General features: G+C 40.4%; 1 protein-coding gene across 7 annotated transcripts in view; it reads right to left on the reverse strand.

Moving 5' to 3' along the window:
- FRY (FRY microtubule binding protein) overlaps window positions 1-16,591 on the reverse strand; it is a 335,554-nt gene that overhangs the window by 226,230 nt on the left and 92,733 nt on the right. Inside the window, exon 1 of one of the 7 annotated variants that reach the window (XM_032314836.1) lies at window positions 1,151-1,478. The exons of the other annotated variants lie outside the window; for them this stretch is intronic. Within the exon in view, the coding sequence (XP_032170727.1) occupies window positions 1,151-1,211 (61 nt within the window). The 5' untranslated portion in view covers window positions 1,212-1,478. Of the gene's footprint in view, window positions 1-1,150; window positions 1,479-16,591 lie in introns of those variants that run through there. 7 annotated transcript variants of the gene reach the window in all.

Below are 16,591 nucleotides of genomic sequence, written 5' to 3' on the forward strand. Positions count from 1 at the left end.
AGAAATACTAAGTAGTTCACATAAGCCCTATTATGAAGCAGCATTTTTTCCAAATACATGAAACTGTAAGTTTTATCATTAAATTTGTACACTTATTATACATCAACAACTAGAAAATCTCTTAGAGGAAAAAAAAAGTTTCTAACACACTCTCAACTTTTTAAACCACAGAGTAAGGAGTAAATTAATGACTAATAGAGATTTCATTCCCAGAAACAGAATGGCATCGTATGCAAATATCTAATAGTTTCATTAGAGATAGTGCAGAAGAATAATTAACAAGTAATTAAATCTCCCAAATCATTAATAAACAAAATGTTTCTTCTCTATCAGAGCAATATGTTGTGCCTGTACCATTTACAAATTAACTTTTCCTACCTTCATTAAATAGAAAGTTAAACGGTCGATATCCAAGATGCATGTAATTAACCCTGTGTCATGGAAGTCTCCTCTCATTAATTTTTCTGAACTCTTGTACAATATTGCTTACAAGGTTATGCTAGAACTAATGTAACCAGACTATTACTCTGATAAAGGAAAAGCAGAGGCATGCAGCTTGGACCCATTTAATGTTGGTCAACCCATAATATCCTGTTTTATTAATTCAGAAACAACAAAAGAAAACATTGTATTTGTATGTGTTAAAGAAGGCTAAGCCAAAAGCAAAGGGGAAAACTGCCTCAGGCTTATTTCAATGCTTTAAACAAAATAATTGAGTATTTACATTAATGTTTAGAAGAAATCAAGCATAAATCCTACTTCTGCTGTAACAGAAAATGCAATGGTTATTACCTATTTTCCAAATACACATTAAGCTACTTTTATAGATGGCAATTTTGCAGCACAGATAGTTGTACCGAATCTTTTAGTGAAACTTCAGCGCACAGAAAAATCCCATGACATCACAGCCTGTTGTCCCATAGACTAATATACAAAAATCACCTCTGAAATACCACAATTCCAAACAGAAACTTAAAAAGCATTATTCCTGCCTCTGAACGGTGACAATGTAAGTAAATCCCCACATGCAGATGTAATTAGCAACCCCCCCCACCTCCAACCATTGAAACCTTTAAGAGAACCTTCCCTACATTCAGCATTTAACAACCAATGATCCACGCTATACATGTCCCCAGCCTTTCATACCTACCAAGCCCTTTTATGAAGCTGATCACACAGGATCGTCTCCAACAGGCTGTTGTAATCTCCATGAGCCTGAAAAGGAACCCAAACGAACAGTCTGGAACTGCTACACAGACTATGTTCCAAAGCAAAAAAACATAATGACGGACTCCATGATTCCGTTGCTCCCTGGCACCATAAGTATCTCAGCCACAAGGTAGGGCTCTCTTATTTTTGGCCAAGGTGTATTTTTAGTCAGGTGCTAAAGACCTACAGTAGAAGACAAACTAAAACAGGCCTTCCGTCCAGGGCAGACTCTTCATACCAATGGGACAATTTTTAGCTGCACAGTAAGACAGTGACCTACAACTCACAGAGTGCCCGTATGTCTATATTTATCCACGAGAACATACTATGCTGACAGATTAGTAAAGCTGCTCAAAGCACTCCAGGAACATGAGCCCGACCCACACGGCTCGCCATAAACAGTCCATGCATACCGAACGCACGCGCTACCCATGGATCTAGCTCGCTGGTGCTGTTGTGTTCTGTGATTGAAGAAATGTAAGAGCAGAGATAACTCGGGGTGGGTGATAAACCGTTGCTTTGGGAACTAGGAGCTCTTGGCCACAAGCACAAACAGCTTTAAACAGCTTAAATTCTTACAGACAAAACCAATAGCAGAGAATCCCCATGTGAAGCCAAGAGTCAGTGAGAAATCATACACCCATAAGGAAAAACGAAACACTGAACATCTGTTGATACAACCAGTAAAGAAAAGCAATTGCTTTTAAATCCGAAGTTCTAATATTTTAAAAGCACAGCCTAAATCAACTGGTTAAAAAAGCTTCATTTATAAGACCAAGAAGGAACCACTATTTATTGGTGAACATTAAGTATCTCACCCCCAAAAGAAAGCAGGTTTAGACCAGTGAAGAGACTGAGAAAGAAAACTGCAAAGTTACTTAAAAACAAAAGTGTAACTCATTGATCCTTCGGTGGGCATTATTTCTGACAGACTGTTTTCTGTGAGGGTCAATGAAAATCTATGTCTTCACTAACACAGCGAAGAGCATGAAACCCAAGTAATTTTCTATTCTTGATTTACTCAGGGTCACCAAAGGCGTTCTTTAGCGATAGAGGTTGGAATTACAAAATAGCACAGGATGGGGAATTGCCTGATGAACTGAAGCCTTTTATAGGAAGGAGGAACACGTCCAAATGACCCACATGAACACTTCAGGTGAGCAAAGACGCCAGCAAAGATGCCCCAAGGCACCACTGAGTCTCCCACATTCGGGCTTTCTAACCTTTTTTAAAGAGTTGGCCTGCTGGGCACATGTGGCATTTGGTTTATGTTTTACTAAAAGGGGTCCACACAATTCTAATCCAAGAGTGTGCCTAGGGAGGTATCTGTGTTTTCAGCAACAAGGATTCTTTTTCAAGTCTCTTCTTTTCACATCTAAACTGGAATCAAGACTTGACTGAAAATTTGCACTTTGTCAGCTTCCAATCTCTGGTGCTATTATTAGACCAGCCTTCCAAATGATGTGACTGTCATTCAATTAAAGAACATGACTTCAGGCAGCCTCATAGGAATATGAAAAGAAGTATTTGTCATTTTATTTCTCACTCTTTTTACAGACGCCCCTTACCAAACAACATCAAAGGGAAGTGGGGGGAAGAAAAGGCAGAAAAGAGAATATTAATGGGGCACTGAACTGGATTCAAGCACTCTGCTAGGCCCTTTTCACATACCCTTTCACACAGTCCTCACAGCCACCTGAAAATGTAGGCATTACATCTCCCTTTTAGAGGTGATGGAAAGGAATCAAAATCAGATTGCCCGAGGTCATTCAGATGCAGGTTTGTCAGACTCTCAGGGTCACTGCATTTAATTTTTATTCTAGTACTTCCCTTAATATGAATTGGAACGTCTTTATTTCATTCTAATTTTTTCCTCCTTTTTTATGAATTTAAATTTTGTTAGTTAACATACAGTGGAATATCGGTGTCTGGAGGAGAATTCCGTGATTCATCACCTACATACAACACCCAGTGCTCACAGTGCCCTCTGTAATCCCCATCCCCCATCTAGCCCATCCCCCATCCACCTCCCTCCACCAACCCTCAGTTTGTTCTTTAAACTCAAGGTCTCTTATGGCTTGTTTTTCCCTCTCCTTTTTCTCTTTTCCCCTTTCCCATATGCTCATCTGTTTTCTTTCTTAAATTCTACATATGAGTGAGATCATATGATATTTTTCTCTGATTTATTTTATTAACATAATACACTCTAGCTCCATCCACACCACTGTCAATAGCAAGACAGCTAAACTATGGAGAGAGCCCAAGAGTCCATCAACTGATGAATGGATAAAGAAGATGTGGCATGTATATATATGTATTTACGCGCACACACACACAGCACACACACACGCACGCATGCACGGAACTGGAACTTCTAAGCAGCATATTTGTCTTCGCATACATTTAAGAGCAGCCCTCAAATAATCTTTTTTATTTAATCCAGAAATTTCACTTATTCAAAACCCAGCTGAATTCCATAGATTACAGCCTTATTTGCTGCCCTCCATGGTCTACTTGCTCCTCTGTGATAGCCAGGCATGTACCGGTTTGGGGGAGCATCCTTAGGGCATAAACAACGTTATTCTCATCTTTGGGCCCCTAGTGTCTAGAAAAAGTTGAATCAGTGAATAATCAAAGGCATCCTTATAGTCTAAACAGATGGCATAAAGTTCTTCTATTAAAGCTCAGAGTTTTTTGTGCTAAGAGTTCCCATCTCACCTCATTCGTCTCCACTTGGAGGACATGTCTCCTATGTGGACATTATTCTCACACCCTAATTTCCTCCTCAAGTTATGTTAGATTAAAAGCAATTATGGGTGGGTGAAGACGCCTAAAGTCCACTGACAGTTGAGTGACAGCTGTCAGCTGATGGCTGATAGTAACTGAAAAATCGGGAACAAAAAAAAAACAGACATAAAAATTTTGAAGGATAGGAATTGAAAGATAATTTAGCATAAAAAGAGTTGACCCTTAACATTTCAAGAGTTCCAAAGGTAGCCATATATTATAGAACCTTTACTAATCAATACATTTGCTAATGGTCTGAATTCATTTAGACAGGGTTAAACTACATTAGCATCCTATAGTCACAGACATAATATAGAAAATACTAAGGTAATTAACAGAAAGCATTCTGTTCAAAATTATTAAGTTAAAATGTTTTGACACTTCAAGGTTTAAGCTTCATGGCTGGGAGAAGTTTACTCAGAGATCATTTGTTCCCTGATGAGGCTAAATAAATGTCATGCATTTTAAACTATATTAATATAATCTAAATTTAATAAATAACATCAACTGGATTACTGGTATGTTTAATTGATAGCTCCATAATAACACTCAAATCTAAATTAAATTATTACTTTAACAGTTAATCTAATAGTCATAAAAATTTCCTCTCTGCTTCTGGGTGGCCTGGTGGCATTACCACAAATATTTTTAAGGGCAAATGAAAGTCCAAATCTGATCACAAGCTTCGAAGTTGCAACGAAGTTTCCGGGTGTGTTTCATTTACCTCACTGTTTCAGGAAAGATTGTTCTTAGGCGACTGTCTGACTGATCGCTACTTTATTAGCATGAAGGTTAGACCACATAACCACTCTCATTAAATGTAGCCTCACAGTCTATTCACCTTCTTTAATGTCAATGTCAATCCATACTACCGTATTATGGGAAGCCAGAAATATCCTTTAGACACCAACCAAGTTTTTTCCAGCTTAACAAAAAAGCCAGCTTTTAAAATTATTATATTAAACACTATTTCATTCAACACCATGAAGTGATTAAAAAAAAAAGTTAAGCTGATGATGACTCTTGCTTTGTTTTTTATCATTGCTTATCAATCCAATATTTCTCATTGAGCTTTTAGAACTAGTTTGCGATATCTTTAATGAAACATTTCAGTAATCAAGTGGTTCCATTTCATATGCATAGTAACCTGCACATTACTTTTTCTAGAAATTTAGTAAATAAAGTGTTAAGGTATTATCACAGAAATATGACAGCTAATAAAAGATGCCAGTGCCAAAAGGATTCTGTCTCTTCACTCTTTTTCCATGACGTAACACAGTACAGAATATATTCATGCATCTGTATTAATAAATCTTTCAGAGACAAAGAACCTCAGAGGTCGTCTTAAGGTAGGAATCAAGTACCACAGCAGAATTAAGCACACCTTAAGCAAACATCACCTGCAGCCTTGCCCCTATCGTGTAGAAACCATAATAAGATGGAAGAGCTCCTAAAAGACAATGTGTCATTGTGCCTGGCTATCAAGGAGGCATCTAGTAGTAGGCGGGGTTTGCCAAGTGTGTCATTGCCTCAAGACATGTGCTGCAAACATATGCAGAATGAAAATGTTTACCAGGAAGACCTCTAGGAAAATACTGGTTTGTCTTGGCACAGGGTGCCTCTGGAAGCAAGCCACCATGAAAACAGCGTTCTCCCAACAGTTGTGCGATGCTCATTAGGTATAGATCATCTGAACCTGCATGGGAGGCTCTCTTAAGCTTCCATGCATCACCTGTGTATAAGTTACCAGGCGGACTTCAACCCAGCCTTGGGGAGTAGAAGCGGAAGGGATTCTAAGTGGATGAGAAGTGAAAGAATTAACATGTTACATGTTCTTATGTACTATAAATGTTTCTGCTCCAAAAAGTTTCTCTCATCATTTCCTTCAATCACCTTATAAACATTCCCTTGTTCTACAATTATATTCCCTAACTGCATCTCTCCCTTGCCTACAGTCTTTAAGTTCTATGATTCTGGAGGTCTATGGTATTGATCTGATTGCTTAAATTTCACTCATTTATTTTGTGGGGAGAGGGCCTGAAAAAGCCCAGAAATGACCCAGTGCTGGAGAGCTCTATAAAAAGTACAGACTCCAGGGCCTCCAAGAGATGGAGAGCATCTCAACCTCTGATGAGGCTAGAGCGATTCTGATGTACGGCCAGGTTCAGAAGCTATGATGGCCTCTGGGAATATGTAATAATGAATGATAATTGAGCATCCTTGCAACTGTCTCTCTACACAGGGAATGCAGAGGAAAGTCTGAAATAGTTACCGTTTGAACAGAGCTATCAAGCCGGTAACCTCAAACTTGCAGACTTCCAATGTAATGAAGGAAGTAAACCTAAAAATCTTAGGATTTGCTTATTCTGTCCTTAATTTGTTGCTTACCTTAAAACAGCATCATAGGTTCCTCTGTTCTGCCCCAAATAGATGTCAATCCCAAACCTACATACTTTATACACAGACTACCACAAATTCTCTTCTAAATTTTATTTGTACACAACTCAAGCAAATGGCATGTAGAAAATCAAAAGGTAAAATCAAGTGATGGAAGCAAAATTTCTTAAAAGTACTCACACAATTAATGATTATGCCAACAAAGGCCAGGCAATGCCATTCATTTTAGAGTAAACCTGGATGGAATCCATTAGTAGTCCTTAAAGACATTTCTGAATGGTTGCCCAGAATTAAAAAAAAAAAAAAAAGAAAAGAAAAAAAAAGGGGGGGGGTAGTGCGTGTGTGCTAGAGGACACGATGTCAACAAAGGATGAAAAATTCTGAAAGATTATATTTTCATCCCAAATAGCTAAATACCTAATAAAATAAACCTGACCATGGGAATCCAATTCTGATTGACTCAGTGACCAGAGTTCAGGGATGTACAGTCAGAATGAGAGTAAATAACTATTTGCATCAGAGAATCCTTTAAATCAAGATTTCTGAATTTGAAGTTTTGACTGAAGATATTGACCTTTTCTCTAAGATGTGTAATATCTACTGACATGGTTAATGCCAAAAGCTCAGGAAATTAGCCCAAAGCCTTTTGGGCCACTCATTAAGAAAGCATATAGAATCCAACAATGTTTAAGAACAGGCTACATTGAGTGTTAGGGAACTATGCAGCTTAATATCCCAAGGTCATTTCCATTCAGTGCTTATGAATCATCTATACTGGTTTTACTCAGAAGTAAAGAGAAATTTCCAAAAGTGAAAAGTATACACAGAAACGTATGGAGTAAGAACATCACTATTTTGGGGGCTATAATTGTTTTTCTCCCAAGTTAAATTTGCCTTTACTAGTGCATTGGCACTGAAGATGCGGCAGGGCGAAGAGCTGTTCCAGGCCCTCTCCAAGATCCTGGATGTGGCCAGCTTGGAGGTGCTGAATGAGTGCAACCGCTGGTCCCTGAAGAAGCTGGCCAGCCAGGCCGACTCCACAGAGCAGGTGGACGACACCATCCTGACCTGATCCGCCGCCATCCCAGGCCAGGCTCCACCTCTTTGTTCAATGTTTTCATTTTTGAAAATACGTTTGTTCCGATGGGGAGCTTAGGAGATGGCGTTCCCAGAAAGTATTTTAATATTTCAAAAGACCACAGCCAAAGCCTTAAATCAAACCCACACACAACTGAAAATTGCCTCCTCCATCTCTCACCTTTTTCTTTGGAGAAGAGATGAAAAAGCACATGTGTGAGCCTCACCAGGTGACAGCCACGAGTGGACCATCCAGCTGAGCATGGCTGGGTCTGGAACAGGTGGGGCCAGACCTCCGGTTCCTCTCCCCCTGCACTTGAGCTCTGCTTCGGGAGCCCGTGCTACCAGCCTCTGCCTAGATCCTGAGTGGGACACGGCCCCTGGAGGTCGGCCTGGGGTTCTGTGTCTTGGTGTGGCTTTGCAGTGTTGTGCAACACTGGGGAGCTTTTTATTGCAAAGGAATTTTCTTTCCCCATCACCTTCATTTCCATAACCTTGCTCTTCCCAAGGAAGATTCTGAGACAATGCAGATGTTCTCTTTGCATTTTGGGTTATTGATACTTTGGAGAATCAAAAAATATGACCCAGTGAAGGGTCCTCCTTCAGGTAAGATGTTGTGTCCAGAGCAGGGTAACAGAAACCCACCTGCACCTAAATGAAGCAAAATATAGATTCCGTGCCAGCATGGATCCTCAAGTCTGTGTTTAAGGTCTATCTCCCCGGCACAACTAGCTAGCCACAGGTCCTTGGGCAAGTCACACAGCCAGAGACTCAGACTATTCATTTGCAAATAGGATAAATTCAGACTTATGCTAGGACAAGACAACAATCCTGCAGCATTTTTGAATTAACTAAACTTTCATTAGGCTAAAGTAAAAAGTTTCATTCAAAGAAGATCTCATAAATCTAGCAGACAGAATGACAAGCTGGATGTCAGAAGTTACCACTAAGCACTAAGTTACCACTAAGCACAGTCAGTATAAGGCAACTCCCAAAATGAAATCCAGGTTTAGAAGTATCTTTATTTTATATTATGAAATGATGAAATGCCTGGAAGTCAAAGATATTACTGAAAAATAATTCAAGACAATTTCTTGTATGTGCTATTTCATGCTAGCCACAGAGAGCTATTAAGCCCTGAAACTGACCAGAGCAACTGAGTTACTCAATTTTAATTTTAATTTGTTTAAATGCATCATTCAGTTGTCAGAAAAAAATTTAGTTATGTTTGGAAGAACTGCATAGATGAAACTACTTAATTATCAATTTTATGAAATCTAAATAGAAATAAAGTATTTTGACCCATTTGGTGTCCAAATGTAGATGTGCTGGTATTGTAAGACAAACATTGGATTTCATTTTTTTAAAAAGATTTTATGTATTTATTTGAGAGAGAGAGAGAGATCACAAGTAGGCAGGGAGGCAGGCAGAGAGAGAGGGGGAAGCAGGGTCCCCGCTGAGCAGAGAGCCTGATTCGGGGCTCGATCCCAGGACCCTGAGATCATGACCTGAGCCCAAGGCAGAGGCTTAACCCACTGAGCCACCCAGGTGCCCCAAACACTGGATTTTAAAGGAATAGCTCCCCCTCCCAAATGTAAATACTTATTAATAACTTTATGCTGATTACATGTTGAAATATATTTTAGATATACTGAACTAGGTAAAATACTATCAAAATTACTTCCAGATGTGTTAAAGCTCTGTTTAATGTGGCTACTAAAAAACTTAAAATTGCATGTGCCCTGAATTATATTTCTACTATATATGTTGTTCTTAAGACCACTTACTACTTTAAAAGATGGATACATGGGAAACAATTTTTGTGAATAAACATGGAAAGCCATTAAGAGAAGCCACAGTGTGGCATGGCCATGAATTAGTAAATACCCATAGTCCAATATACTCAGAAATAAATGATACAAAAATATTGATTTATTGATTTAAATAAGCAAACATTTATTAATCACTTGAGAAAGTATCAGGTTGGGTGGGACTGAGAAGTGATTACCTTATCCCCACTTGACAGCTGAGATAATTAAACTAAACTGTCCAAGATCGCACACCAGTAAATGCTAGAGAAAAGGGCTCAAATACAGCTTTTCTGGCTCAGAAGCTCATATCCTTTCTACTATACCAGATTGCTTCTAGAAGTTGAGAAGCAAAAACACCATAAAAGATCTCTCTGATATTAAATGCTTCTACATGGTACCCAAGTCTATATGAAACCAAAATATAAAACTGACTAGGGACCAGATTTTTAAACATCATAGAACTCCCTTAGCAGTATTACCATCTACATGACAATTGATCACACACTGATCTGTAATAGCTCCTGCATAGCCATCATCATTCTCACTACCTCATGGATTTCCACCTTGCCCGCCCCTTTGGGGTGAGTACCTCACACTTTTTTCCAATGCACCCAGGTTTCCACTGAAGAGTTTCTGCACACAGTGGATTCTCAATGAATACTCATTGATTTGTTTAAATTTTAAATTTTATTATTATTATTTTTTTAAGATTTTGTCAGAGAGATAGAAAGAGAGAAGGGGAGGCAAGCAAGGGGAGCGGCATGCAGAGGGAGAAGCAGACTCCCCTCGGGGCAAGGAGCCCCATGCAGGAATCAATCCCAGGGCCCTGGGATCACAACCTAAGCTGAAGGCAGACACTTAACCAACTGAGCCATCCAGGCGTCTCTACATTTTTAATTTTTTTAAACCACATCTCTGTGGTAAGGAAACCTGGTAAAATCATCTAAGACTGAGACTTCCTAATACAGACTCCCATTAGGCAAAATGTCACACCATTATTTGGATTCATGGAATCATTTCATCATGGGCATGTAATTTAGCAGGCCTGGAGTTAATATCCACCTGAAAATCAGGGGGAATTCAAGTGCCAGGGAGAATCGGCTCAATATTTAACCAAAAAGCGAAACGGACAAAAATACGTATGAATTTTTAGTGGGCTTCTTCATTCAGACAGGCAGCTCTCAAATGCCCTTCCATCTGCTCTGGCCAGCCATCCAGCCGCTCTTTTGCTCTGCTTCTTGCACGGTGAACTACACGCTTCTTTATTTGACATTCCTTTTCCTCCCAATCCTGCTGACCTATCTTCTCTTTCAAAACCTTGTAAAAACTCCACTTGTGCCCCAAAAACCAAGTAAGGGGGAAACAGTTATTTTCCTTATCCAGTTACATCATGGGATATAACTTTGAGCTCCTGAATTGGAAGGGGATGAAAATACTTAAATATGAAACTATATGAATGGAGTATTTTTTTAAAAGATTTTATTCAATTTTCTGACAGAGAGATCACAAGTAGGGGGAGAGGCAGGTAGAGAGAGGGGGGAAGCAGGCTCCCTGCTGAGCAGAAAGCCTGATGCAGGGCTTGATCTGAGCCAAAGGCAGAGGCTTAGCCCACCGAGTCACCCAGGTGCCCCTGAATGGAGTAGTGCATAACCTTTGGGCTTGAATTCTGATCTCTGATCTCCACTATATGGCTAGAGTTTCCTCTATTTGAATAATCCTCATTCTTAAGTAGCCTCTATAGAGTTTGTTGACATGCTGACCTGTCTTCCTGTAATACTGTGTGGTGGATATATAATTATCAATTGATTTTAAATTCATTATTTTGCAATATTCATTGGGAGAACTGAGCATACACAAGACAGTAGAGGTTTTTATAATCAAGTTAGGTGCACATCTGCCTTACTTTCTTAAGTGATGACGTCCCTATGCCATTACTTATTCACTGTTACCAGAGCACTCTGGGGCATTCTGAAATAGTTACTGTCATGCCCTGGCAGCCCATGAAAGTTAATGCAACTCCCAGAAGTTTCGTCATGTAAGGGCAGGGCAGGAGGCACTGGGAGGATCTGATTCAACTAGCCTTAATGGGATGGAGTTTGAATTGGCATAAAAACACAGAAAAATACGTCATCATAGAGTTGCCTACGAGTGGGAGAGATTTCCTCCTAGAAGAATTTGATACAGGTACACAGGGTCCCAGAAAGCACATGGCTCTCCCTGGACAGGGAGGGAAAAGTGAAACAATCGGTAATCATCTGTCATGGCAGCGGCAAACCATGTCCGGCGAGGAGTACAATAAAAAGCAGCTAACAGAGATCATCTTGGATCTCATCTCTTAAGAAACGCTGGCGTCAGGACCCTTCACAGGGCCTCGGCTTCCTGGAAAAATCACAGTACATTTTCCTAGGAGACTTCCGCACATCCAAACTGCTTGTGACAACCTAGATGAACCAACAACCTCACCTCACCCCAAAGCATTCGTGTGGGCTGTGGGCCATTGGTTGGATGCTGATTTGCACGTTCAAGCGATTCAGGGTCATTTGCTTATCTCAATTGTATGTTTTATTACAAAACAAAACCAAAACAAAACCTGCCAATCTGTGACCTGGGAATAACCATGAAACAAATCCCACAGATGGGAATGCAGAGGAGCTGCGAAACACCTCTGTGTACCTCGGAGCAGTCAATCACGTGAGGACTGTCAAGAGACAACACTCCCATCCCCTTTTATCCTCAACACAAATATTCTTGTTAAAGAGCACGGTTTCTATTCAACAGGTAATTTCAAAACACTGTGGATCAGGTAATTGCTTCTGTCTCTTTCTCTTTAAGAGCTTGCCTGAGCTACCGAATCGTATGATTCTGTATGAGTTTAAGAGAACTGGACTTAACAGACTAGACTTAGGGTAGAAACCAAATCCTGGTGATTCTGTCTCCAACAATTTAAAACTGCTTCCTCCTGTCCAACACCTTTACCATCCCCTTGAGTCCTTGTCACCTCTTTCCTGGGTTATTCCTGAAGGGACTCTCCCCACTTTCATTTTTAGCTAAGACTCCCAAGAGTGAACTGTGATCTGACCATGTTGCTCGTTGCCTAAAACTCAGTAGCCTGCCCTATGCTTTCAGGGTGAAGCCCGGAGCCTTCAGCAGGTCCTTCAACGTGCCTTGGGATCTGACCCAACTTGTGCAGCATCTGTCACTCTCTGTCATGGACCCTGGGATCCAGCTGTCACTGCCTGAACTGGCCACCTCCATACCTCCCTGCATTTGCTCACCTTCTTCCTTCTGCCCCTTGCGCTCTTCTCTGTAACATTCTTCAAGTTCAAATGTCACAGCCTCTTGGAACTATTCCTAGCCTCTTCCCTCCCAATGATGAATCACTTCCTTCTCCTGATGATTCTGTAGGTCAGTCTCCCTAAGTCCAGGCACAATGGCTGGCACAGGTAGAACGCGTATTTAATCAGCATTTTTGTTCTCTCTGCAACTTCCGCAGGTCTCCTCTTTCATCAAAGCAGGCGTTCCTTGACTGTCAAGCTCACAGAAGGCAAGAGCGGGGTTCTATCTACCATGTTGCCTGACACGCGGAGGCCTTTAACTATTTACAAGAAGGAAAGTAAGAGTGAAAGAGTGAAAGATTGATTCACTCTCAGGGACTTCCTGGAACTTTTTGAGCACGTCTAATTTGGGCCGATGCTCTGAGTACATCCACCTCATGAGAAAATCATGAGAAAAATCTTTGGGTTCAGACTTTTTTTTCCCAATAAGGCAATTAGTTTCTCCAAATAAGTTCTCATGGAAGGAAAGACCTTGATCAGTAAAAATTACAATAACTCAGTAGATTTCACCAAGAACGGTCTCCTTCTCATTTAGCAAAAGTGGCTGGAAGGTTTAAAAGTAAAGTTAAATTAAATCCATATAACCTAAATTACATTTAGACTAATATTAGTATTTGTCATTATTTTTGCAGAGAGCAATCTTTGACAGGTTAACCGATTTAAAACCAAAACAAAAAGAGTGGGATGAACAGAATGGGCAAAGGTGGGTGGGAGATCCAGGTAGCCAGCTGTGGAATGAGTAAGTCACGGGGATGAAAGGCACAGCACAGGGAATACAGTCAGTGGTGTTGTAATAGTGCTGTGTGGTGACAGATGGCAGCTATACTTAGAATGAGCACAGCATAACAGAGTTCTTGAATCACTACGTTGTACACCTGGAACTAATGTGACATTGTGTATCAACTGTAATTCAAAAAAAGTCTTTTAGAAATAAGACAAAAGCAAAAACAATCTATCGCAGAAATATTCTCTCAAGTTGGCTGATTGCTACATAAATAAATTATTTCAGTCTAACTTTGAGTTTCACAGACACATCTGTCCAGAGTTCTGTGAACACAATGGTGCAATTGAACTTGTTGAATTTACTGAAGGAAAACAGGTGAGGGTCACAGAAAGAAAGAGACTTTATAGCCAAGAGGAGATGCTAAGTTACTGTTTGAAATAAAAGACTGTGACATACAAAACATTTGGTGTTGCTTGCTAGGGGCTGACCTACCGATGGGATAAATAAATGCTAGCTAAATTTGGCTCTAAACCTCCCACACCCATTCAGGTCATTTTATCCAGGTTTTCAAACATTTAAAAGTTGATTAACAGCCAATGTGTCCTGAAATGTGCTGGGGAATCTGACAATGACAAGATGATTGCATTTTAGCCCAGTGTGTGTGGAGGGAGGGAGGGGTGGTGCCTAGACAGGGAAAGCAGTTACACAACAAGGTCACTGTTGCGACAATGGAAGTGTGTAGAAAGTGTAGGGGAAGTGGGGCAGTGAAAGTCCAGTGAGAGTCTGCTCCAAAGCGGACACCTGAACTCATCATACTCAGGAAGAGAGCTTGGCTCAGGTCCAAAAAACATACGCTTAATCTTTAATTCCTGTGACACAGAAAATGCTGCAACTATAGCATATCCTAATACCTTGATATGTTATCACTCTACACAATTCTGAATTTGAGAGAAAGGTATTTTACCTTCAATATCTTCAGATGGTGTAGCCTCTGAAGTTCCAAAAACATACTTCTTTACTCAGATGTCCACTATTTGAAGTGGTAAAGATCATATTGCCAAGCCAAGAAGATGTCACAGAGAACCCCAGGCCTCTTCAGGTCCTGGTCATTCTGTCTTGGCAAAGAGCAAATGAGATAAAAGCATTCATTCATAGAGGAATTTAGGTAAGCATGAAATAGGTAAATTAGTAAAAGTCATGGTTCCCACTTACTGAGCTACTGCAAGCGAGGCTATATATTAAATACCTCATAAACATAAACTCATTTAATTGTTATGGCTCTATGGCATTAGTTATTTATAAAGACACGCAAGATAGATGATACCTTTTTAGGGAATCTGTTTAAGTAACTTGCTCAAGGTCACGTAACAAGTAAGCAGCCAAGGCAAACTGTATGGTCATAAACAGCCCAAATCTTATGGAAAAAGGAAATAAAACAAACTTAACTAAATTCTTTTCATATTTTACACTATGCTGAAAATTAGTGAATCCATTTAGTGGTCAAAAAGGCAGAAGAATACAGAAGAGACAAAAAGCAAGTCACAGCTCCTCCAAGTAGAGAAGGATTCACATTTAAGAGCCACAGCTTTGTTCTGCTTCCCAGTGTGGGTATTAACCTCTCCTTAGGCCAGAACACAATGCAGAACTAGGTTGGCATAATGGGCCTTTCTTCTCTGTGTCACGTGACCAGCATTGCATCATTTCCCTCTGCCGCATGGCTTCACTGAAGGGTGTGATTCACTTCTGTTTTCAGCAAGGAAAAATAAAAGCAAATAATCCAAGTGGGATGACACTTCGGCTTGACTCTTCCAGACCTGGTTCACTTTCCAACCATTTCTTCATCAAAGTGGAAGAGACAGACACTCACATTTGAGGGCTGAGCTCGCATGACTCTGCTAGCCCCAGTACCACTGGGCAAGGGTAGATCTTTAATACGAATTTAACAATGCCTGTGAAGAACATTCTAACCTTCTCTCCCTTATGTAGGTCAATGGCAGAAACGTCATGAAAACATGGAGTTGAATAACTCAGTGAGGAGTCGTCTTCCAAGAGAAAACAGCCCAGTAAGACACAGACTGGAATGGGGAGGGATGTCCTAGGGACAGTATCGACAATTTATCTCTATCCTTTTCCCAGAGCCCAAAGAGCATTTTCATTCTCCTGGCCCAAGAAGTGACAGTCTCTTAGTCACCCCCTAAAACAAGAGCCTTGTCTGCAGAACAATATATTTAATGAGCTCATTGCACCAGTTTGATGGCTGTTATTTTGTGTATAAGGGACACTTGAGAGTTGATGAGGGGACCTTCCATCACTGGAGTGTGTACACTTCATGACTAGTGAGATCTTAGGCCTGAGCTCCCTTTACCAGATAATTATACTTAACTTTTGTTTTTTTCCTTCACTCCAGATAAACTTCCCTTAATTTTTGCATCATGCCTATCAAGTCCAGGTTCTCTGAATCTCACCAGCATGAAAGCATACAGAATAATATATTCTAGCATGATAACAATACGCTCACCCCACTTCTGGCCCATGATTGTGACTACAGACTGTGTGTCAGGAGTCGAGTCCATTTTTGCATTCTGTAGAACACGCAAGTTTACCAAAACACAAGGTTTGTATACAGGTGGTCTATAAAATGAACTCGGAAGATCACTTTCAGTTCATAATGACATCTTAGTTACTCAGTGTGTTTGCATCTATCCACTGGAAATCTCACTCTCAGTGTCAACCCACCATTACCAATGCAAAGGTGAGATCAGTGCTCAAAGCTGGCGAGGACCAGACCTGTCCTGCAAAGGTGGTTGGCAGCAGAGAGGCAGTCAAGGAGGAGTTGTGAATATTCCAGATGGGATGGGCCACGTGAAGAACACCGGGAACCAGGTCTTGGCAGAGGTGATGGGGACAGAGATCCAGATGTGGGGGATGGCATTTGGGGAAGAAAGCATGACAAGTTTTAATGATGTTTTCAATGAACAAGAAAGAAGGGCCAAAAAGGACTCCAGTTTCTTGCCTGGAACTAACTGATCATGAAATCCAGCATTTACAATAAGAAAGCTGAACAGAATAAGGGACCTGGAGGAGAGAGAGAAAGTCGAAGCTTCACCAGGCTGGTAAGAAAAGATTCAGCTTTGGACATAACTATCAGTAATATAGGAAAATAGTAGGGAAGATCTGGTCTTAAGGGTCAATGAGTATTATTTATGTACAAATAATAGTCACTGCTACTCATACATGCAACTCATCTTCCA

The sequence above is a fragment of the Mustela erminea genome, chromosome 15 (assembly GCF_009829155.1).
Source record: "Mustela erminea isolate mMusErm1 chromosome 15, mMusErm1.Pri, whole genome shotgun sequence".
NCBI lineage: Eukaryota > Metazoa > Chordata > Mammalia > Carnivora > Mustelidae > Mustela > Mustela erminea.